We start from the raw sequence: 24510 nt of genomic DNA, 5'->3' as shown, positions 1-24510 counted from the left end.
GAGGCGGAGCTTGCAGTGAGCTGAGATCCGGCCACTGCACTCCAGCCTGGGCGACAGAGCGAGACTCCGTCTCAAAAAAAAAAAAAAAAAAATACAAAAAACTAGCCGGGCGAGGTGGTGGGCGCCTGTAGTCCCAGCTACTCGGGAGGCTGAGGCAGGAGAATGGCGTGAACCCGGGAGGCGGAGCTTGCAGTGAGCTGAGATCCGGCCACTGCACTCCAGCCTGGGCCACAGAGCCAGACTCCGTCTCAAAAAAACAGAACAAAACAAAACAAAAAGTATGAACTATCTTCCATTAAAATACTGATTCTGGAGCCAGGAGCCAGGAGCTGTGGTTCACAACTGTAATTTCAGCACTTTGAGAGGCTGAGGCAAATAGATCCCTTGAGTCCAGGAGTTTGAGAACAGCCTGGGCAACATGGTGAAACCCCATCTGTACGAGACAAAAAAAAAACTGGCCTGGGTGACAGAGCAAGACTCTGTCTCAAAAAAAAAAAAAAAAAAAAAAAAAAAAAAATTAAGGCAGCCTCAGTTTTCTAATTAAATTCTAACATGAGGCAAGCAACTTTACCTGGACAGTTTTAGTACATGAATCTACCAACAAACAAAACAAAACTCCATTTTGCATCATTATCCAAGATAGAGAATAAAAGGATCTAACAAATTTATCCTCATACATAAAGGTACTAGAAGATCAAGTTAGAGATCTAATGAGAAAGTGAAATACATACTACATAGTTGTTCTGTTGGTTAATATGCCCAAAATAATAGTTACTATCATTACATCTTACAGAAACAAAAGCTTTAAGCTTATTACTTTAAAATAAATCTTCCTGAAACATTAGCAAGAGATTTTAGTTTTTATTTCTTTAAACAGAATGGAGGTGGTTTCTTTTTTTTTTTTTTTTTTGAGACGGAGTCTTGCTCTGTCGCCCGGGCTGGAGTGCAGTGGCCGGATCTCAGCTCACTGCAAGCTCCGCCTCCCGGGTTTACGCCATTCTCCTGCCTCAGCCTCCGGAGTAGCTGGGACTACAGGCGCCCGCCACCTCGCCCGGCTAGTTTTTTGCATTTAGTAGAGACGGGGTTTCACCGTGTTAGCCAGGATGGTCTCGATCTCCTGACCTCGTGATCCGCCCGTCTCGGCCTCCCAAAGTGCTGGGATTACAGGCTTGAGCCACCGCGCCCGGCCGGAGGTGGTTTCAAGAAAAGACTTTTGCTAAAAGTAGCTGGCAATAAGATTATGGCTATCAAATCAGTTTCTTTCACAGAAAGTGACCATTCCTTGAAGTGCTACTGTTTTTGAAAGTTTCTTAGAACAGTCTCAGCATTCTAAACAGTCTATATAGTTCTACATATTTGTTGTCGCAATCTTGGGCAGAAAAATCACTAATAACCGGAAACAGAAGCCGGGCACGGTGGCTAACGCTTGTATTCCCAGCACTTTGGGAGGCTGAGGCGGGCAGATCACAAAGTCAGGAGTTTGAGACCAGCCTGACCAACATGGTGAAACCCCATCTCTACTAAAAATACAAAACTTAGCCGGGCGTGGTAGCGTGGGCCTGTAATCCCAGCTACTCAGGAGGCTGAGGCAGGAGAATCGCTTGAACCAGGGAGGCAGAGGTTGTAGTGAGCCGAGATCACGCCATTGCACTCCAGCCTGGGCAACAGAGCAAGACTTCGTCTCAAAAACAAACAAACAAACAAACAAACAGGAAGCAGAGAGCTTTTTGAAAAATAGCCTTGATCAATCCAACAAATACAGTATTCAGAAACACTACAGAGCAACAAAGTCTTCTCATAAGAGTCATATTTGGCCGGGCGCGGTGGCTCAAGCCTGTAACCTGTAATCCCAGCACTTTGGGAGGCCGAGACGGGCGGATCACGAGGTCAGGAGTTCGAGACCATCCTGGCTAACACAGTGAAACCCCGTCTCTACTAAAAAATACAAAAAAAGCTAGCCGGGCAAGGTGGCTGGCGCCTGTAGTCCCAGCTACTCGGGAGGCTGAGGCAGGAGAATGGCGTAAACCCGGGAGGCAGAGCTTGCCGTGAGCTGAGATCCGGCCACTGCACTCCAGCCTGGGCGACAGAGCAAGACTCCGTCTCAGAAAAAAAAAAAAAAAAAAAAAAAAAAAAAAAAAAAAAAAGAGTCATATTTATAGTATTTCTTAACAGAAATATAAACCTAAGAATTCCATTCTCTAGATTCAAAAGATTGGCTTGCTCATAACCAGGTCTTAGAGCAATCTGTTCCCAATATATTTAAAATGCAGTTATAAATTCAAGAGATTGATTCATTTTAAGAAAAATGTCAAGAATTACAAGCCATATTAAAGCAAACTAGTTAGGTTATGATTCCATTACAATTACAGTACTGTTGTGCAGAACATTACTGCGGGAACATGCAGAACACTTTTTTAAAAATAACCTCCTTTGAGGTGTATTTGTGTCCACTGAATTTGGATTTAATGTTTGAAAATTACCTAAACTCATCAGTTGTATCATGAATAAGATACGTGATTAAGCTGGATACTTGTGGTTCAAATTAAGTTGTGACTATTAAGAAATTCTACTTACCTTCTTGTGAGACTGAAACTGACTTTAAAACAATTCCGAACAATACCAAGAGAGCCTCTCAAGTGGCTATTCCAAGTAACAAAAATCATTTAAATAATTCATAAATTTTACTTTGAGTGGAAAGTTGAACTACATGGTCTCTGATACCCCTTCCAATGCTCAATCTTTACAATCATACCTCATACATACAAATAATTTCTACACACATTGTATTAGAAATGGGCATCTTATAAAATGAAAGTATTACATAATAGAGTATATTTCCTTGAAACCAATCACGTATTAATTTATTCCACCTAAAAACCTACTATCGTTAAAAGTATAATAACCGAGCAAACGCAGAAGCCAGCTTCTGGATCCTTAATGATCACTTTAATATGAGTGGAAGTGATTAATACTTATGTTACAGACTCACTAGTCTGCAAAATAATTCAAGATAAGTCAATATTTATTAGACAATAATTGTTCCAAAGGATATTTCTAAATAACTTCAAAGAAGTTATTACCATAAAGTTAAAAAGGAATATCGTCCATGTTAAGTTTGTGATAAAATAATTTAAACACATGATTGACTCTACAAATCTTTTTTACAAATTACTTTGGAAGTTATAAGAGGAAATGTTTTTCTTTTTCCTCTGCTATCTGTTATTTTTTCCTTCCTACTTCTGATCCCCTTAATATATAATATTATTGATGTAAACTCAAGAATTCATGGTAAAGGCATCTTTTTGCTTCACAGAAATCATGACCTATAGAGAAAACAAGGTAAAAACTGAGGAAAATTGAACTTTTTTCAAAAAAAATTACAAAATAGGATGTATAACATTATCTTTGGAAAACAGACTTTTTTTTCTACTAGAAATAGCAAAAATCATTCTACATTTTTTCTTCCCCAATTGCATGTTTAATTAGCATACATTCCAACAGTGTGCATGAAAAAAATTCTAAGCCAGAGGTATTTAAGTGATTTCTTCCTAAGTGTTTTGGCTAATTCAGTGGCCAAGAAACAATGATGTTTATTCTCTGATTGGACGGAGTCAAGAAACAAAACAGATATAATTACCAAGGGATAAAGCTGTCATTACTTCAGCTACTAGTCTGCCTTCTCCCCTGACCCAGCTCCACAAAAAAAGTTCTGCTCTGCTTAAGTGTACAGGACTCCAGTGAACTTCCAACAGTTTTGCTTCACGTGACCTAGGAATGGAGTAGTGAGTCATCTGTAAAGCCTGGAGTGGTCCAAATAACACAGATAACTTCAGGAGCAACTGGAAACTGCTGGCTCCAAATCAGGGAGAATACTCAATCTTCAGTGACAAGGAGGAAACAAAGTCCAAGCTTCTAAAACACGTAACGACAAGTCCAGGAACGTGGCCGGACGTAATCCAAAAATGTGGGCTGCAGTGGGGAAAAATAAGAATGGAAAAATAATTTATTTGTGTACAGAGTAGAGGAGGTGTGGAGGTAGACAGGGGATGTTAATATGATACATTGTACATCTCTAAAATGCCTTCTGCCATTTCAATAACCCTCAAGGTATAAGCAGCTCACTAATTCAAAAGATGTTCAGTAATCTATAACACAGATTTATTTAATTTAGATGCTTCACATAAAGCTTTTAAAGTCCAGTAAACTATACACAATTGTGTGGACTTTGACCAGTTTCTAAATAGGCACTACTTCTTTCTGTATCTTTTATTTTAGCACAGCCCTACTTTTAGTACCTTAAAATCTAAATGGTGGTTAAGGATGACAAATATATATATATATATATATATAAATGACTAATACAAGGTTTAAAATTACTGAACTGTCGAAAGGAGGAGCAAAGGAAGCACTACAAAAGTTCAGAAATAGGAAAGAGAGGGAAGCAGGCATTTGAAAAATCATCATGGAAGATGTGGCATCCAAATTGGATTGTGATAGGAGAATAAAATCTGATATGTGGAATCCAGGTGAACAGGGACAGTCGAGAGCAATTACTTCAGATGAACAAAGGAGATCAGTATGAAATAAAGAGGGGGAGTTGAGGCAGCCTAACAGACATAGGATACACAGAAAGAGGGGAAGCTTTGGAGATTTCATTATGGACATCTTCAGTTACAGTTGCCTATGAGAAATACCCAGGAAATATATCAAGAAGGCATCCCCTCCAAACCTGGAAGGTTGTAGGGATTGAATGACTTAGTAGGGCCACCAAATTTAGCAAATGTAAGTACAGGATGCCTAGATGAACTTGAGACAAATAGCTCTATCTGCCATATTTTTTTGTAATTTACTGAAAAAGGCAGAATATAGGACATTTGGGGTGTTCTAAGAAACCCCATACAGGAGGCAGGACAAAAGTATTAAATACAGGACATACTCTATATACACAAAAAGCTTGGCAATCCTACTTCTTAGGGTGTTTCCATCATGAAATTCTATCCATAACTATAAGCAGTACTTTCAGCTAGTGCTAATAGATTTAATTAACCAGATCACATCAATTAAATTAACCAGAATGTTTGCTGGAAAATTCCTAAGTCTATGTCCTATACTAAGTTACTGGAAAATAAAATTCTTAAAAAAAAAAAAAAAAGCCATCCTCCTAAAAAAAAATCTGTACCCATGTATAGCTAAAAACTAAAGTCCTAAGAATAAATGAAACCTGAATATAATTACCCAAAAACAAAAACAAAAATAGAATCAAGAGTAATGGAAGGCATCTCAGTGTTGTCCAAGAGTTTATTTAGAAGGAAGTTGTTTTAATAAAAAAAAAAAAAAAAAAAAAGAGGCCGGGCGCAGTGGCTCAAGCCTGTAATCCCAGCACTTTGGGAGGCCGAGACGGGCGGATCACGAGGTCAGGAGATTGAGACCATCCTGGCTAACACGGTGAAACCCCATCTCTACTAAAAAATACAAAAAACTAGCCGGGCGAGGTGGCGGGCGCCTGTAGTCCCAGCTACTTGGGAGGCTGAGGCAGGAGAATGGCATGAACCCGGGAGGCGGAGCTTGCAGTGAGCTGAGATCGGCCACTGTACTCCTGCCTGGGTGACAGAGAGAGACTCCGCCTCAAAAAAAAAAAAAAAAAAAAAAAAAGAAGATATGTTTTAGGTGGTGGTAGTAGGGACATACATGGCATTAGGAAAACCCTGGAGAATACTTAGAAGGGGCTGGCTGGACGCGGTGCCTCCAGCACTCTGGGAGGCCGAGGTGAGCGGATCATGAGGTCAGGAGATTGAGACCATCCTGGCTAACATGGTGAAACCCCATCTCTACTAAAAATACAAAAAAATAGGGGGCGTGGTGGCACGCTCCTGCAATCCCAGCTACTTGGGAGTCTGAGGCAGGAGAATCACTTGAATCTGGGAGGCGGAGGCTGTAGTGAGCTGAGATAGAGCCACTACACTCCAGCCTGGGTGACAGAGTGAGACTCGGTCTCAAAAAAAAAAAAAAAAAAAAAAAAAAAAAGAAAAAGAAAAAAATTAGAAGGCAGTAAAAGGAGAAAACCAAAAACTAGGAGAGTTAAATGTGAAGAAAACTAAACAAAAGGAAAAACTTCAAGTACAGTAAGATCAGATAATAAACAAATGCTTTTACTCCTCATTTCCCTCTCTTTAACACTAATTCATCATAATCTCCACTACTATCCTCCTCAACATTGCCCACCAACTCTCACAATCAGAGAATAAACAGGTTCTTTTGCACTCCAACCAGATTGGTGACTCACATTTTTCAGAGGACAGTGCTGACGTGCGTACCACTCTTGAGAATAAAAGCAGAGTAAGACTCCATTGCCCAAGAAAAGAGAAGTCCACATCATAACATTCCAAATTGGCTTTTTCCGACTATCATTGACAATGAAGTTGAAAGCCACTAAAGATAGAAAGGCAACAAAGAAATATACAGTTATCAGAGGTCAGAAGTTTGAGACCAGCCTGGCCAACACAGTGAAACCCCATCTCCAATAAAAATAAAAACATTAGCCAGGCGTGGTGGTATGCGCCTGTAATCCCAGCCACTCGGGAGGCTGAGGCAGGAGAATCACTTGAAGCAGAGAGGCAAAGGTTGCAGTGAGCTGAGATCGTACCACTGCTCTCCAGCCTGGGTCATGACAGTGAAACTCTGTCTCAAAAAAAAAAAAAAAAAGACAGACAGACAGAAAGACAGACAGACAGACAGACAGACAGACAGACAGACAGAAAGAAAGAAAGAAAGGAAAGAAAGAAAGAAAGAAAGAAAGAAAGAAAGAAAGAAAGAAAGAAAGAAAGAAAGAAAGAAAGAAAGATAGAAAGATACAGGTATCAAAACATAATTTATCAGAAGATGAGGGGCTTCAGATATATCTGCTGTTATTTCATAATCACAGTGAACAACAACTGTTTATATATTTTTAAATTCTGGTCACTGTTTCTATAAAGAAAAATAAAGCTTCAGTGTTAAAATCAGTAACTTACAGGAAATCAGTGTTTTCAGAACGTGTGTATATATATTTCATGGAATTAGAATATTCATATTCCAACTTTTCCCTCTCTACTCACTCAAAAACTTGTCAGTTTTCTAGGGGGTGCATAATCACAATGTATATGAATGGGAAAGCTGTTTATATAGATAACTTTTATGACCTACCAAATCAGTGTCATCAATGGTCTTCATGAGGTTACCTAGTTCATTTCTCTACTTCAAAGTGTAAACATCTTGAGACAGAGCTGTGTATAATTATTAAAAGTCAATATTCTGACCATCTGATAAACAAGTACTACCTTAAAATGTTACTACTATCTAGTTCTCCTACATTGATTTTATAGTTTCCTTTCTATCTGGTTTTCTTTTTTAGCATAGTACCCAGTACTCACAGCATGCCAAGATACTTACTTCCAAAGAACATGAAGAGCACAAAGAGCACGGGATAGAAAAAGCTCAAGCAAACAGCCAAGGCATATTCGTGTACTACAGCAGATACAGCAAAGACAGCCAACATGGCAGCAGATTTGAATCTCTTGGAGAAAAACTAAAGAAAAAGGAAAACATTACAAAGTAATTTTTAAAAATGTAAAGCAAGCATGAATTATATAGGATGTAAAATTATATGCCAAAGGCACCTATTATATTTGTACTTAGCTTTCTAAGTCTACTCCATGGATTAATCTAAATCTATTAAAATAATTACAAATCATATATACTTACAAATACTTATTTTTCAAATGTGAGTCTTTTCAAAAATATCAATAATTTATATTTGTAAGTTATTACAACTGACAAAACATAGTTTTCCTATATAAATGAAACATATTGAATTTCAGTCTTTAGAGTAACACTGTATGGTAGATGGGGCAAGTGTCCTCTCCATTTTTACACATAACAAAACTAAGACTTCAGAAGGAGAAGGGACTTGCCTTATCCATATGTGAAACTACACCTGAATGACAGAATTAGCACTCAAATATTAATACAATGCTATTTCCACCATAAGATGCTGTCACTAAGACAAATGGTGCCCTCACTTAATAAAAACTGTAATCCAGACACCAGTGTTAATCAACCAGGAGATTCAAGATTACATCTCATCAGTCTAAGTATATTCTGCTCTAAAGAATATCTGAAAGCCAGGTGTCACTGATTGGAGAGATACAAATCCACACAAAGGTGTTTCTCACTGTAAAGTGCTTCTCAGCTGGGCGCGGTGGCTCACGCTTGTAACTCCAGCACTTGGGGGAGGCCGAGGTGGGTGGATCACCTGAGGTCGGGAGTTCCAGACAAGCCTGACCAACAACATAGAGAAACGCCATCTCCACTAAAAATACAAAATTAGCTGGGCTTGGTGGTGGGCGCCTGTAATCCCAGCTACTTGGGAGGCTGAGGCAGGAACATCACTTGAACCCGGGAGGCGGAGGTTGCAGTGAGCCGAGAACATGCCACTGCACTTCAGCCTGGGCAACAAGAGTGGGGGAAAAAAAAATGTGTTTCTCCACTTTCAACCAAGAAAAACGAATGAAAAAGACCATAGGGAGATTTGTTGGCAATGAGATTCATAAGAAACTATCTAGGCCGGGCGCGGTGGCTCAAGCCTGTAATCCCAGCACTTTGGGAGGCTGAGGCGGGTGGATCACGAGGTCAGGAGATCGAGACCATCCGGGCTAACATGGTGAAACCCCATCTCTACTAAAAATACAAAAAATTAGCCGGGCGTGGTGGCGGGCGCCTGTAGTCCCAGCTACTCGGGAGGCTGAGGCAGGAGAATGGCGTGAACCCGGGAGGCGGAGCTTGCAGTGGGCCGAGATCATGCCACTGCACTCCAGCCTGGGCGACAGCGTGAGACTCCGTCTCAAAAGAGAAAAAAAAAAAAAAAGGAACTATCTATTATTGGTGGATCATTTCAACTCCAGCTTCCACACATTCTTACTTTGTTACGTAAGACAAAATTCAGAGCAAAAGACACAGTATTAGACCTACTACTCTACACAGTGGTTTCTAAGCAGCACCATTCAAAGCAGGTTTCTACATGTAAATTTCTCAAAAGAAAACTGAAAATAGGCCGGGCGCGGTGGCTCAAGCCTGTAATCCCAGCACTTTGGGAGGCCGAGACGGGCGGATCACGAGGTCAGGAGATCGAGACCATCCTGGCTAACACGGTGAAACCTCGTCTCTACTAAAAATACAAAAAAAAAAAAAAAACTAGCCGGGTGAGTTGGCGGCGCCTGTAGTCCCAGCTACTCCGGAGGCTGAGGCAGGAGAATGGCGTGAACCCGGGAGGCGGAGCTTGCAGTGAGCTGAGATCCGGCCACTGCACTCCAGCCTGGGTGACAGAGCGAGACTCCGTCTCAAAAAAAAAAAAAAAAAAAAAAAAAAAAAAACCAAGAAAACTGAAAATATACTATCACCTTTTCCTCATGAACAATTAAATATAACTTCTTTACATACAGCTGTATAATACTCATACTTTCTGAAAAAGAATCTCTATTTCTTAAATAACATTAACTTAAATCTTGCTGCTTACCCAGAGAAAGTCCTTGTAAGCATAGTAATATAGCCAGTCATGGACCACCACATTCCAGGTTCTATAATAGTTAGAGTATGACGTGGAGTTCCACCAATCCTGAGGGAAAAAGTAAAGGTATAAAACTATACACACACACACACACACACACACACACACACACACACACACCACCCATCCTGACTTTCCCAAAGAACACATGTAACAGAAAAACCAAAGTACACTGTGATAAACTGTTGGTTCATATGCTGATGACAGAAAAATCTTCAAAGGCATTTTGGTTATTAGTGTTGAATCTGACAGGAATTCTCGTACTATGTATGATTTAGTTCCTAGGTTCATACACAACACACAGAATCATTTAAGTCTATGTTCATCTGAACAGCAATCAGTAAGCCCCACCCCCTTTACCTTGCTAGAATGTCATGAGAAAATTCTATGGTCATGAAGACCAGATAGAGTGCTAACACTAGAGAGCTGTCAGATGGTTACCAGAAATGGCAAAATTACCCAAAGAGTGAGATGGTGGCCACCTCAAAGTCCTAGTATCCCTATATATATTTCTTGCTCCCAATTTTAAGATCAGATGAATGAAATCAGCTATCTAAAATCTGCAATCCGCACTTAATGTTTGAGAAAGAAGTTGGTAGACTTGGAGTGTTGCTAAAAACAACCAAAACTCAAAGAGAGCTTTAGGTAGAGTTAAAGAATGCTATGAGCCATTCTGACTCTAATTCTAGAGCTTAATTCCAACTTTGGAAGCGTAAGGATACTATCTGAAGCAAAATTAATACCTTTCAAAACAAAACAGGGAAAAGTTATTTCCCACGTGAACTGCTCAGCTGTCTTAAATGGAATAATTTGCTGAGGTCACTCCTACAGAACTAGACGGTCCATTTCAAATGAATGAACACTCAGGGAAGTCTCATGGTGTGCTCTGAACCAATAGTTTCCTACTGGAATCACCAATACATCCTCGCAGGATCCAGCAGAAACCATGTGTTTATGATAAGGGAGCAGACATTAGAGACAGAAGAAAACACAAGGTTATTTATACTAGTTATATCTGTAAGTGAATTTCAGAGAATATTGGTAAAATTTGTAGAAAAGAAAATTATTTCACAATGTTTGTATGAAAGGCTGGTGACATTGGCCAACAATGTCGAAATACTTAATAATGAGGAAGACAAAAAAATGTGAAAAGAAAGCTAAGTCTAAGTATATACTACCTTATAGAACATCCTGTCACCAAAGCGTAACATCTCAGCAAAGGCATTGAGCCAGCAATGCAAAAAGGCAAAAAAAGTAAGGAAGAGAATCAGCACACCTAAAAATAAGATTAACAATATTAACAGTCTTTCCAAATAGCTCACATGCCAAGCAACTAATTATATCACATCATTTTATTTAGCTGGTATTATTTTGTAAAATATAAGTTATTATTCCAGTTTACCCATTCCAGAGATGATATACTTTTGGAGTTAATTATCTTAATTTTAAAACAGTAACTTCCTTCAAAGTGGGTTCAACAAATGACATTACCTAGTCTGGGGTTTTTTTTTATTTTTTTTTTTGAGACAAGAGTCTCACTCTGTCACCCAGGCTGGAGTGCAATGGTGCAATCTTGACTCACTGCAACCTCTGCCTCCAGGGTTCAAGCAATTCTCCTGCCTCAGCCTCCCGAGTAGCTGGGATCACCGGCACGTGCCGCCATACCCGACTAAGTTTTTGCATTTTGAGTAGAGACGGGGTTTCACCATGTTGACCAGGCTGGTCTCGATCTCCTGACCTCGTGATCCACCCACCTCGGCCTCCCAAAGTGCTGGGATTATAGGCGTGGAGCCACCACGCCCAGCCTACCCAGTTTGTTTTTGAGAAATGCCTAGATATATGGCTTAACCTGGTACCCAAGGCCCTTTAAAAATCTGGTCCCTATATCCCTGTCTTCAACAATTGTTTAAAACTGGGGAGAGACTCTGGACCCTCTCCCCCACAGGACATTTGAAATTCTAGAGACTTTTTGTTTTTAAGAGACAGGATCTCACTATGTTGCCCAGGCTGAACTTCAACTCACAGGGCTCAAGTGATCCTCCCACCTCAGCCTCCAGGGTAGCTGGGACTACTGGTGCAAGCCACTGTACCAGTGCTGTGACAATTGGAGGAGAGGGAGTTGTGCCACTGGTATCTAGTTGCTAGAGGCCAGGATGCTGCTAAACAGATTATGCCACAATGCAGAAGACTGCCACTCCAAATAAAGAATTAACCAGTCCAAAACGTTAACAGTGACATGGTTAACATAGTGACACAGATAACATTCTAAACATATCTCCAAGGATTCTATCCTCTAAGTGTTGTAAGCATCATCCACAACTGGATTTATGCCATTCCAGAATGCTCCACTCCCTTGCATCCATCCCACTACCTAGAATGACCTTTCCACCAATTCTCTGCCAGGCAAATACCTACCTATTTTTCAATACCCAGTATTAAATGTTCTCTCTAATACGAAACAAAGGCCATAAGCATTTTGTTTATCCTACTTATGTAGTACATATTACAATATATTGTAAAATATCCATTTATATGTCCACCTCTTTCACTCATTTATTAAAAAATATATATTTATAGAGCATCAACTATGTACCAGACAATATGAGAGAGACTGTGATTGGCTATAAAAGACAATCCTTGATCTCAATAACTTTGCAGCTAGTGAGGAAGACACTCAAGTATGTAACTCATATTCTATTTTAGGAACAGATACAGAGTTCATTCAAATAAGTCTTGGGGCCAGTGAGGGAGGGTTACTGTAAGAGGAATGCAAGAGAAGAAAAGAAAGGGAAGGAAGGTGATGACACAAAACATTACCAACACTCGATGAGTAAAGAAAAGAGGAAAAGTAAGGGAAACTATAAAAATTCCCAGAGTGTAAAGATAATACACGTCTTGTTCACTTCTGAGTCCTCTGCACCTAGCATAGTACTAGGTACTCATATATCTTTATAATAGACCAAAGAAACGCAATAAATAAATTTAAGAAATCAAGGTATGGCCAGAAAGACAGGAGGAAAATAAGAAATAGTGGTAAAAGGCCGAGCATGGTGGCTCAAGCCTGTAACCCCAGCACTTTGAGAGGCTGAGACAGGAGGACAACTTGAGCCCAGGAGTTTGAGAACGGTCTGGGCAACACAGGGAGACCCCGTCTCTCCAAAAAATAAAAACTTGGCCAGGCGTGGTGGCATGCACCTGTAGTCCCAGCTACTGAGGCGAGAGGATCACCTGAGCCCAAGAGGTCAAGACTAGTAAGCCATATCACACCACTGCATTCAGACTGGGTGACAAAGAGAGACCCGGTTTCAAAAAAAAGAGCAAGAAAATAGTGACAAGAGAGATTTCAAAATGTCATCAGCAGCACCCAATGCTTCATGGAGGTCAACTTGGATAAGGGTTAAAGTACGTCTTAATCCATCCACTGGATTAGAATACGGAGGTTACTAGTAATTTCAACGAAGGGCATTTAAGTGGCTTGGTGGAATCAGGAGCAAGATTACAATGAACTGAATAGTGAACAGGAAGACACAGCATGAATGTGGACTGTCCACTGTCAGAGAAGGCACAACTTGAGTGAAAGCCAGAAGATGAAAGACTGACCTGAGACTGGAAGAAAGATACTTCATTTATAAAACAGATGCAAAAGAGGTCAAGATGGGTATAGATGTACAGAAGTTTAGATGAAAAAGTAGGCAAACCAAAGGTGCTCACAGGCAATAGCTTTGTATTTACCTCGTGAATTTATGCATGACCAAATTAACAAGTACCCAAGTTACCTGGTAAGATGGAGTTAAATACACATAGGACCAGAACGCGAGCGCTGAAGGGCTCCTGTTTGATATTCCGAAACAAGGGGGCACAAAGTCTTTCAAAGATGTAGTACACATAGAAGAAGCAACCAAAGACCTGGAACATAACAGAGACAGAATTATAATAACGATGGCTTAATAAGATGGAGGGCGATGTTTTTCTCTCCAAAAGAAAGTGCAGATGTGACCCTTAAAGTAACGTTCACATAACACTAGTATAGAAGACTGCTATAATCCTTCAGAGGGATTACTCAAGCCTAGTTTCTACCATCACTTTTCCTAACCCTTTACCAAATGATATTTTTAAAAGAGCTTACTCTTAGAACCTGTTTTTCCTGCTGCTTAAAACCCGTAACATGGTCGAGTACAGTGGCTCACTCCTGTAATCCTACCACTTTGGGAGGCTGAGGCAGGTTGATGACTTGAGGTTAGGAGTTCGAGACCAGCCTGGCCAACATGGTGAAACCCTATCTCTACCAAAAATACAAAAATTAGCCAGGCATGGTGGTAGGTACCTGTAATCCCAGTTACTCAGAAGGCTTATGCAGGAGAATGGCTTGAATCCGGGAGGTGGAGGTTGCAGTGAGGCAAGATTGCATCACTGCACTCCAGCCTAGGTGACAGAGCGGGACTCTGTCTAGAAAAAAAAAAAAAGAACCCTTTTAACGAAAGAACTTATTTCATAAATGGGCATTTCATTGAGACAATGATTTAAAATGGGATCTTCCAGGATTAATGATTCTGATGGATACATATACGCCTCCCCCAAAAAACAGGAAGGGGGAAATTAATGTTTACTGAAATTACTGAAATTACCAACTAGAATTACTTTTTTTTTTTTTTGAGACAGAGTCTCGCTCTGTCGCCCAGGCTGGAGTGCAGTGGCGCGATCTCGGCTCACTGCAAGCTCCGCCTCCCGGGTTTACGCCATTCTCCTGCCTCAGCCTCCCGAGTAGCTGGGACTACAGGCACCTGCCATCTCGCCCGGCTAGTTTTTTGTATTTTTTAGTAGAGACGGGGTTTCACCGTGTAGATCAGGATGGTCTCGATCTCCTGACCTCGTGATCCACCCGTCTCGGCCTCCCTAGAATTACTTTATAAAATAATACATTCTTTTTTTTTGAGATGGAGTCTTGCTCTGTTGCCCAGGCTGGAGTACAGTGGCGTGATCTCAGCTCACTGTAACCTCCGTATCCCAGGTTCAAGCAATTCTCCTGCCTCAGCCTTCCAAGTAGCTGAGATTACAGGTACGTGCCACCACGCCGGGCTAATTTTTGTATTTTTTAGTAGAGATGGGGTTTCAGCATTTTAGCCAGGCTGGTCTCGAACTCCTGACCTCGTGATCCGCCCACCTCGGCTGCCCAAAGTGATGGGATTACAGGCGCGAGCCACTGCGCCTGGCCTAATATATTCTTTTATTAAAGAAAATTACTTCTGATGTTGGCAAAACAAACACCATTTACTATACTGGAAATAGTTTAAAAGACTGCATAATGTCAAAAGAAAGCATTCTTAGTTCCCAATTAGATTTAGGTAAATTATATTATTATCGTAAATATGAATCCCCATCTCCTAATCAACATACCTTAGACAGTTACAAAAACTTACCTGTGCAAACTGCATAGCAACATAACCCCATCTTACAGTGGGATTCCTGAAAAAGAAAGAAACAAAAATAAGGTTTCTAAATAAAGTAACTGAACTTGAATAAAGACCCTCACAATTAATGTTTCTTGGTCAGGCGCGGTGGCTCACATCTGTAATCCAAGCACTTTGGAAGGCAGTGACCAGGAGCTCGAGACCAGCCTGGCCAATATGGTGAAACCCCGTCTCTACTAAAAATACAACAAAACTAACTGGGCGTAGTGGCGCACACGTGTAATGCCAGCTACTTGGGACACTGAGGCAGGAGAATCACTTGAACCCAGGGGGCAGAGGTTGCAGGGAGCCAACGTAGCACCACTGTGCTACGTTGCAGCCTGGGTGACAGAGCAAGACTCTCATCTCAGAAAAAATAAAATAAAATAAAATAAAATAAAATAAAATAAAATAAAATAAAATAAAATAAAATAAATTAATGGTTTTACACACAGAACACCATTTATGACCATATGAAATACTTTATTATTCTGTCAAGAATTACTATAACCAAATTAAACTTCTCTATTCACCATGTGAGGCTTCCCAGGTCAGACAGAAAATGAAAACTCATTCTATATTTTCTATGTCCCTACATTAACTGGTCCCTGTTTACCTATCCTACCTCACTCATGCCACACTTTTGGTGCTTACCACATTTCTGCTTCATAGTACCATTACCTGGGATAGCTGTCACGGTAGATAAGGGTAGGAGCAAATAAGAAGTACAAATATTGGTTGACTGTAGGTATTGGAACAGTGCCTAGAAAAGGCAAACTACAGTTAGATCAGAGGCTCTTTGATTTTTCGCAGCAAAAATAAAGGGGGGGGGATACAAGGAAGCACATAACAGGGAAGAATAAAATGACTTATCAGCTCATGTTCTTTTTTCCTGACCTCTGGAATGACTTCTTATTCTTGCACGAATTGAATATTACCAATCTCTTTAAACCAAGTTATTCCTGTGACTGAGATAACTTCTAGAGTGTGAAGCAACAATGTGCAAACAATAGGCAGACACAGGTGTAATGAGGCTATTAACATTCCATAAAAATAATTCAAAGTTACAAAAGATAATCAATTTTTTAAAAACTGTAGGTCCAAGGGCAAAGCAGGAATAGTCAGGAAACAATGAAGTAGTCCTCAAAATCAATATAGATCATATATATTTGAAATAAAACACAATCTCTGCAATATATAATGTGACACCCCAGTAAACAACAAAGGGTGAAATATCCAGTCAGTAATCCTTTAAACTAATGAAATTACACAAAGAAAAGAAAAGAGAGAGAGGAAGGAAGGAAGGAAGGAAGGGAGGGAGGGAGGGAAGAAAGAAGGAAAGAAGGGAAGGGAAGGGAATGGGATGGGGGGAGGGGAGAAAGAAAGAATGTACAAAAGAAATTACATACTTGATTTCTCCTTAGCTGAATTTAGTACCCGAGGCACGTTCTCTCTGACAAATGAGTGGGCCTTCATTACAAAACGAATCTACAAAAGCAGGAGGAAAAAGATGTCTGTTCAAAGAAAGTCTCCTGCAAGTGTCCTTTCCATTAGTCAAACACATTATAGACAGCCAATAAAGTCAGAAAATCCTGATGAGTGTAGAAACAAATCAAAATAAAACCTTTATTTAGATAGAAATAGTTACATGACAAAACAACGAATCCAACATTTCAAAAGTGAAGTTTTTAATTACGAAAATATTTTATAATTTAAATGACTTTTACAAAAAGTATTCAGGAACAAAATCTTGATGCATCAAAAATAGTTCAATGTGGCCAGGCCCAGTGGCTCACACCTGTAATCCCAGCACTTTGGGAGGCCAAGGCAGGCAGATCATGAGGTCAGGAGTTTGAGACCAGCCTAGCCAATATAGTGAAACCCCGTCTCTACTAAAAATACAAAAATTAGCCAGGTGTGGTGGCAGGCGCCTGTAGTCCCAGTTACTTGGGAGGCTGAGGCTGAAAAATCGCTTGAACCTGGGAGGCAGGGGTTGCAGTGAGCCGAGATCATGCCACTGCACTCCAGCCTGGGTGACAGAGCGAGATTCTGTCTCAAAAAAAAAAAAAAAAAAATTCAACGTAATTTATTTTATTTATCAAAATTCAGAGAACATGGAAGCTAGCATGAAACTTAAGAGGTGAGAAGATTCTAGTTTAACAATTTTATAGATAATGGCAAAAGGAACAATACGTGAAAATTTATCCAAGCTAATACAGCTAAAAATAATAGTATCAGTATGTCATCATCGTTATTATTATTTTAGCTGAGAACAGCATCGCCTTGGGTAATACTTAAAGCCTTACCTGCTCGAGTATAATGATGAACCGGGAGGCTGGTGGCAGTGTATATGCTAACACAACGTATGTTGGTCCAAAACCTAGAACTCCAATCTGGAAGACCATGAAAAGAAAGCCATGGAAGAGAGAATTGATCAGCGGATGAGAACTCTTGCTATAGCCAGTGGCCCAACGTTGAAACAGAAAATAGGGAACTGAAAATGTAGACAGGAACATGATCCACCAGGTCCAAACAACGGTAGGAAATTTGCCAAAAGCATAAGACAGGAGGCTGAACTCAAGCACCAGCCTGGGGAGAAAGGGTACAGAAAAAAACATAGAGGTGAATTTTTAATATACACTGACTTCACAGAATTTAAAACTTTCAAACACCAAACTTTCAACCTTATGAAACACCACAACATTAATACGCTAAAATCATGGATGTAATAGTTCTGCTAGTTAGAGATCTGCTTCTAACCATCTGCTTTACAATATATATATCAACAATATATGTTCTTTAGAAAGAAGTTTTCTAAAAGTCCTAAGTTAAATAGAGTCTTCAAACTTAAGATATCTAAGATAACTGGACTTTGAACTTCTGAAAGATTAGATTCTCACATAAATTTTTAACTCGAAAATATTCAAAGAGCAATCATTCTTATATACAAAAGATAATTTTTCAAAAGAAATATGTACAATTAAAAAAATCTGTTAATATACTATACCATTATCTCTAAATTTAATTTTCAAAAAAAGTACATAATTCAATCCATGATTACCACACACAAATTTTAAGCTACAATTTGAGTTTTGAAATTTTATTTTGAGATCGGGTCTCCTTTGTCACCCAGGCTGGAGTGCAGTAGTAGCACAAACACAGTTCCACTGTAGCCTCAACCTCCCTGGCTCAAGTGATCCTCCCTTCTCATCCTCCTGAGTAGCTGGAACTACAAATATGCGCCACCATGCCTGGCTAATTTTTAAATTTTTTGCAGAGCTGTTGCCCAGGCTGGTCTCGAACTCCTGAGCTCAAAAGTGATCCTCCTGCCTTGGTCTCTCAAAGCGCTGAGATTACAGGCATGAGCAATCATGCCTGGCCTATAATTTGACTTTCACATTAAAAAGAAATATCAAATTTTTCTACCTTCAATTTCAATAAGTTACTTGTTTTAAGTAACCATCTTAAATAAAGACAATCAAAAAGTTAATCAATCATATACAGTTATCCCTCCCTACATATAGGGGATTGGTTCCAGGAAAGTGTGCAGACACCAAAATCTATGCAAATTCAAGTCCCACAGTTGGCCCCGTGGAACCCACAGATATGAAAAATCTGCCATTTTTTATGTATGTTTCACATCCTGGAATACTCTAGATCCCAATCTGCCTTTGCTTGCAGATGTAGAACCTATGGATACAGAGTGCTAAACATATTGATTGAAAAAATTCCAGCCAGATGTGGTGGCTCACGCCTGTAATCCCAGCACTTTGGAAGGCTGAGGCGGGCAATCACCTGAGGTCGGGAGTTCGAGACTAGCCTGACCGACATGGAGAAACCCCGTCTCTACTAAAAAAAAAAAAAAAAAAAAAACAAAAAATGCGCCAGGCGTGGTGGTGCATGACTGTAATCCCAGCTACTCGGGAGGCTGAGGCAGGAGAATCGCTTGAACCCAGGGGGCGGAGGTTGCGGTGAGCCGAGATGGTGCCATTGCACTCCAGCCTGGGCAACAAGAGTGAAACTCCGTCTCAAAAAAAAAAAACAAAGAAAAGAAAAGAAAAAGAAAAACTTCCGCATATAAGTGGACATGCACAGTTCAAACCCATGTTGTTCGTAAGTCAACTGTGTACAAAATTCTCCCATTTGGGAAAATTACCTAGAAATTGAATTATGATCTATTCAAATAAACCATTTTGAAAATAAAAGTAATGAAATTTCTAATTTTCTCATCAGTTAAACTTTTCAGGGCAGAGGAATATCACCCTCAAATCTGCTGCTTTAGGATTTCCTGAAGCAATTTAATCAATTTACCCTTTACCAAAATTTAGTGAAAACCCCTAACTTCTCATGCATCAACTAGCCAGCCATCTTTTTTGTTGTCTTACCTTCCTTCATCAATGTAATCTACTACAAGTGTGCTCAGGATAAAGAGAATGAGGAGGGCAATAAACATGTGATATATTGTTCTGATGTGGTCCACTTCAAGCAGCTCACTGTAAATGTAGTTCAAACAAAACAAGTTAATAATCTATATTTAAATTTAAAACACCATATAGTAAAGTCTTTTCTTAAAGCAGTTAACTTAAAGCCACTGAGAAGGTGCTTAATCCACTCACCAAAAACATCTCAAAAAAGAATGGTCTACATTCTTTAAAACCTACCAGAAACGGATGTTTTCTAAGTAAACAAAGGCCATTCACTAGAAACAGGAAACAAACTATTTCAAATGCTAAGAATTTTTTTAATCCTATGCATACATTCTACTCTCTAAATTTAATATATATTAAGTACTATCTGTTCCCAAAATGTTAAAATTGACATGAATTTCTATAATGTTGATCATGATGATGATGATGATAACCAACTACTACCCTACACATCTATAAAACTCAACCATTTACAAAGATTTTACCTTCTCTTCATTGACTTTTGTATTTAAGACTGGTCTAATTTTCTTTTAGAACGTAACAATAATGTAGATGACTTTTCCTAAATAAATCTTTTATATCTGACTAAAACAGGTTTTTTAACTTGTTTTAACTTGTTTTTGGAATGATAATGCTAACCTTCTAAATGATTTTTAGTAATCTAATATACTACTACTCGATCTCTGGACTAAGGATCTCCACAGTCTAAAAAAAACTCATCTGAGCTACAGAAAGCATGTTCTATTTCCTTGGCTAAAATTTTCTTTTTTAGTTAATGTGTAATTTTGTTTATTTTTCATGTATAAATTCTATCTCTAAAATCCTAATTATAATGTTTAAAATAAATTTTCTTTTCCCTTTTATGTGAAAAACCTGCGTTTTCCCCCAGATGTAAATTTTAAAAGATTAATTCCTTCAAACTACAGTGTGACAGAACACTGAACACTATACATTACATGCTTAGAAAACAGGCCTTCTTATCTAGGGGAAGTAGTAAACATCAATTTGACTCACAGAAAGTAACTTTTGATAAGCATAAGATGTTTTTTTTAAAGAAAAGTACACTTTTTTTTTAATTGAGACAGTCTTGCTCTGTCACCCAGGCTGGAGTTGCTGGGTGTTGCACCTGTTGCTCGGTCTGGAGTGCAGTGGCACAATCTTGGCCCACTGCAATCTCCACCTTCCCGGGCTCAAGCGATCCTCCTGTCTCAGACTCCTGAGTAGCTGGGATTACAGGCATGCACCACCAAGCCTGGCTAATTTTTTGTATTTTTTTGTAGAGAGTGTCTTGCCATGCTGCCCAAACTGGTCTTTGGCAAACTCCCGGACTCAAGCAATCTGCCTGCCTCAGCCTCCCAAAATGCTAGGATTACAGATGTGAGTCACAGTGCCAAGCGCAGGTAACCATTCGTATCCCTAAATCCTCTTTCGAAACTAGATACAGAACCAGAAGATCAGAAAGGAGCAAGAGAGAACATACAACAAAAAACCCACTAATGATTTATACAGATACAGAACAAACTCATTACATATCCATATACTAAGCAATGATTCTATAGAATAGCTTTTTTTAAAAAATCAAACATATTTAATTAAAAACAACTAAAAATACTCACTCTAAGAGAGATCGCCTTGCAATAAAAATCTTTCCTTGTTCTGGAGGTGCTCTCAAATCCCTGAGAAGAGGAAAAATTAAAGATATAAGTACTTCAAGTATTATAAGAAATCCAATCCCACAGACAAGAGAATATACCAATAACACCATCTAACATTAATTGACCAATGACCTTTCCATTACTAGGATTACAGGTGCCTGCCACCATGCCCGGCTAAAACAGATCCAAATACTGTGTTACAGTTTTTACGTATGTTATTTCATTTACTCCCTCTGAACCATGCTGTGAGGTAGGTACATACACAATTCTTTTTTTTTTTTTTTTTTTTTTTTTTTTGAGACGGAGTCTCGCTCTGTCACCCAGGCTGGAGTGCAGTGGCTGGATCTCAGCTCACTGCAAGCTCCGCCTCCTGGGTTCACGCCATTCTCCTGCCTCAGCCTCCCGGGTAGCTGGGACTACAGGCGCCGCCACCTCGCCCGGCTAGTTTTTTTGTAGTTTTTAGTAGAGACGGGGTTTCACCGTGTTAGCCAGGATGGTCTCGATCTCCTGACCTCATGATCCGCCCGTCTCGGCCTCCCAAAGTGCTGGGATTACAGGCTTGAGCCACCGCGCCCGGCCCACAACTCTTAAGAACGGAAAGTTCGCCACCCCCAGCCCCTATGGACTTTGGCAATCACTTTTCCTTCTTGTAGAGAATGGAAAGGTCACCACACCCAGCGCCTGTGGACTTTGGCAGTCGCTTTTCCTTCTTGTAGAGATCCCCTGAGGTCACAGACAGGCCTCCAAGCACCCTCTACTCCAGGTCATATATACTGTTATTGATCTGTCCTCTGAAACTGCACTGATGTTTACCATACCCTTCCTGATATCAAAGTACTTCCAGCAACTCCCAACAGCCTCCTGATCTTAAAGGTTGTTGCAAGTTACTAAAAACTTCCATTTTAACATCTTGCTCATCTTCTTTAGGGCTTTTGTTACTACTACCAGCACTTAACTATAATTGGTCAAAACTATTCTCCAGAACATGAGTCTATGCCTCCCAACAGGGGCATAACATTGAGAAGAGCATGGAATGGCAAGTTAACACATATTAGCCTTTGATAGCCTTCACTCGATTATTCTGGATGAACCATCAATTAGAAAAGCATATACTAATGGCACTGTACTTTATTACAAGTACTGTATACAGTGCAATAGAGAGGCACGCAGTGACATGATTTTTTTTTTTTTTTTTTTTTTTTTTTTTTTTTTTGAGTCAGTCTCACTCTGTCGCCCAGGCTGAAGTGCACTGGTGTGATCTCAGCTCACTGCAACCTCCTTCCTCCAGGTTGGAGCGATTCTCCTGCCTCAGCCTCCCAAGTAGCTGGGATTATAGGCACTTGCCATGGCACCCGGCTAATTTTTGTATTTTTAGTAGAAACATGGTTTCACCATCTTGGCCAGGCTGGTCTTGAACTCCTGACCTCGTGGTCCACCTGCCTTGGCCTCCCAAAGTGCTGGGATTACAGGCATGAGCCACCGTGCCCAGCCATGATATGATTAAGAGCAAGGACTCTAGAGCCAGACTCTAGGTTCAAATCCCTGCTATGTAATTTTGAACATTTAATTAAGCACTCTGTGCTTTAGCTTCCTAATCTGTAACACGTGGATAGTTACAGTTATCTGTCTCATAGGATCACTGTTTGGTTTAAATAAATTCATGACGTAGAACACTCAGCAAGTGTTGGCTGTGTTGTTTTATTAGTCAGTCTTTTTTTTTTTTTTTTTTTTTTTTTGGAGACAGGGTCTCTGTCACCGAGGCTGGAGTGCCGTGGCGCGATCTTGGCTCACTATAACCTCTGCCTCCCAGGTTCAAGCGATTCTCATGCCTCAGTCTCCTGAGTAGCTAGGACGACAGGCGTGCATCACCACATCCAGCTAATCGTTGTATTTTTTGGTAGAGACGGGGTTTCACCATGTTAGACAGCCTGGTTTCAAACTACTGACCTCAAGTGATCCACCCACCTTGCCCTCCCAAAGTGCTGAGATTACAGGTGTGAGCCACCACGTCTGACCTTATTAGTCAGTGTTTTTCTTTTTTTTTTTTTTTTTGAGACAGACTCTCTCTCTGGAGTGCAGTGGCACAATCTCTGCTCACTGCAATCTCCGCCTCCCGGGTTCAAGTGACCCTCATGCCTCAGCCTCCCAAGTAGCAGCAATTACAGGCGCCCGTCACCACGCCTGGCCAATTTTTGTATTTTTAGTAGAGACAAATGGTTAAATAACCATGTTGGCCAGGCCAATCTCGAACTCCTGACCTCAGGTGATTCACCTGCCTCGGCCTTCCAAAGTGCTGGGGTTACAGGCGTGAGCCACTGTGCCAGGCATCAGTCTTAAAAGAGGTATGTATGTATGTTATAATTTATACGTAAAGACAAAACTCCACTCTCCTTCAAACGGTTAAGTAACTTTCCCAATGTAACACACAGCCAATAAAAAGTGGCACCAGGGTGTGAACTCAAGCATATCTGCTGCAGTCCATTTTGACCACTAAACTATACTGAGTAAATGTTTGCATTAAAAGAAAATAAGACACACTTACTTCACTCTATGGTTGTTTTTCTCTCCTTCAAGAATAGAAAAGGTTGTGAGAGCACACCCACCATTATCTAATGATGCTGATTTTTCAATGAGATTGGTCACAAAATCATCAAAGTGACTGCCAACTTCCTTCATAAAAAATGGCTTCAATTCCTAGAATTTTAAAACAAAGAAAAACATGGGGAACTAATACATGCTTGTGAGTCATTAGCATTTCTCTAAAGGGCTCCCTTAAACAGAGATGGATCAAAAGAAAGGCACAGTGAGTTCACAGGAGTAAAAGCAAAAAATCAATTCCTGTATCTGACTTAGAAGTTTCAGAAACAGCTACCTAAAAAGCAACATAGTGATTTATACCCTTTTAAAATGTATACCCCTTGTAAGCATAAAACAAAATACCTCAGCCTCCCAAGTAGCTATGATCACAGTTGTGCGCCACCACTCCCGGCAAATATTTTATTTTTTGTAGAGACAGGGTCTCCCTATGTTGCCCAGGCTGAACTCTAGAGCTTAAGCAATCCTCCCACCTCAGCTTCCCAAAATGTTAGAATTACAGGCAGGTGCCACTGTGCCTTATCCCCACGTTATAATTACCATGATTCTAAGTTCTTTTTTTTTCTTTCTTTTTTTTTTTTTTGAGATGGAGTTTTCCTCTTGTTGCCCAGGCTGGAGTACAATGGCATAATCTCGGCTCACTGCAACCTCCGCCTCCTGGGTTCAAGCGATTCTCCTGCCTCAGCTTCCCGAGTAGCTGGGACTACAGGCCACCACACCCAGCTAATTTTGTATTTTTAGTAGAGACGGGGTTTCTCCATGTTGGTCAGGCTGGTCTCAAACTC

At 40.1% G+C, this 24510-nt stretch overlaps 1 protein-coding gene across 1 annotated transcript in view; it reads right to left on the bottom strand.

Moving 5' to 3' along the window:
• Positions 1-2273: 2273 nt before the first annotated feature.
• The window catches only part of SOAT1 (sterol O-acyltransferase 1), a 63304-nt gene continuing 41067 nt past the window's right edge, over positions 2274-24510 (bottom strand). Inside the window, exons 4-16 of the mRNA XM_010375680.2 lie at positions 23673-23824; positions 21092-21151; positions 19434-19541; positions 17355-17637; positions 16458-16536; positions 15730-15811; positions 15019-15064; positions 13378-13507; positions 10780-10877; positions 9551-9649; positions 7429-7564; positions 6284-6429; positions 2274-3969 (exon numbers count right to left, since the gene is read on the bottom strand). Of these exons, the coding sequence (XP_010373982.1) occupies positions 3913-3969; positions 6284-6429; positions 7429-7564; positions 9551-9649; positions 10780-10877; positions 13378-13507; positions 15019-15064; positions 15730-15811; positions 16458-16536; positions 17355-17637; positions 19434-19541; positions 21092-21151; positions 23673-23824 (1476 nt within the window). The 3' untranslated portion in view covers positions 2274-3912. The remainder of the gene's footprint in view (positions 3970-6283; positions 6430-7428; positions 7565-9550; positions 9650-10779; positions 10878-13377; positions 13508-15018; positions 15065-15729; positions 15812-16457; positions 16537-17354; positions 17638-19433; positions 19542-21091; positions 21152-23672; positions 23825-24510) is intronic.

The sequence above is a fragment of the Rhinopithecus roxellana genome, chromosome 8 (assembly GCF_007565055.1).
Source record: "Rhinopithecus roxellana isolate Shanxi Qingling chromosome 8, ASM756505v1, whole genome shotgun sequence".
Classification (NCBI taxonomy): Eukaryota; Metazoa; Chordata; class Mammalia; order Primates; family Cercopithecidae; genus Rhinopithecus; species Rhinopithecus roxellana.
The sequence above is the reverse complement of the archived record's forward strand: the minus strand, read 5'-3'. Positions and strand labels throughout refer to the sequence as shown.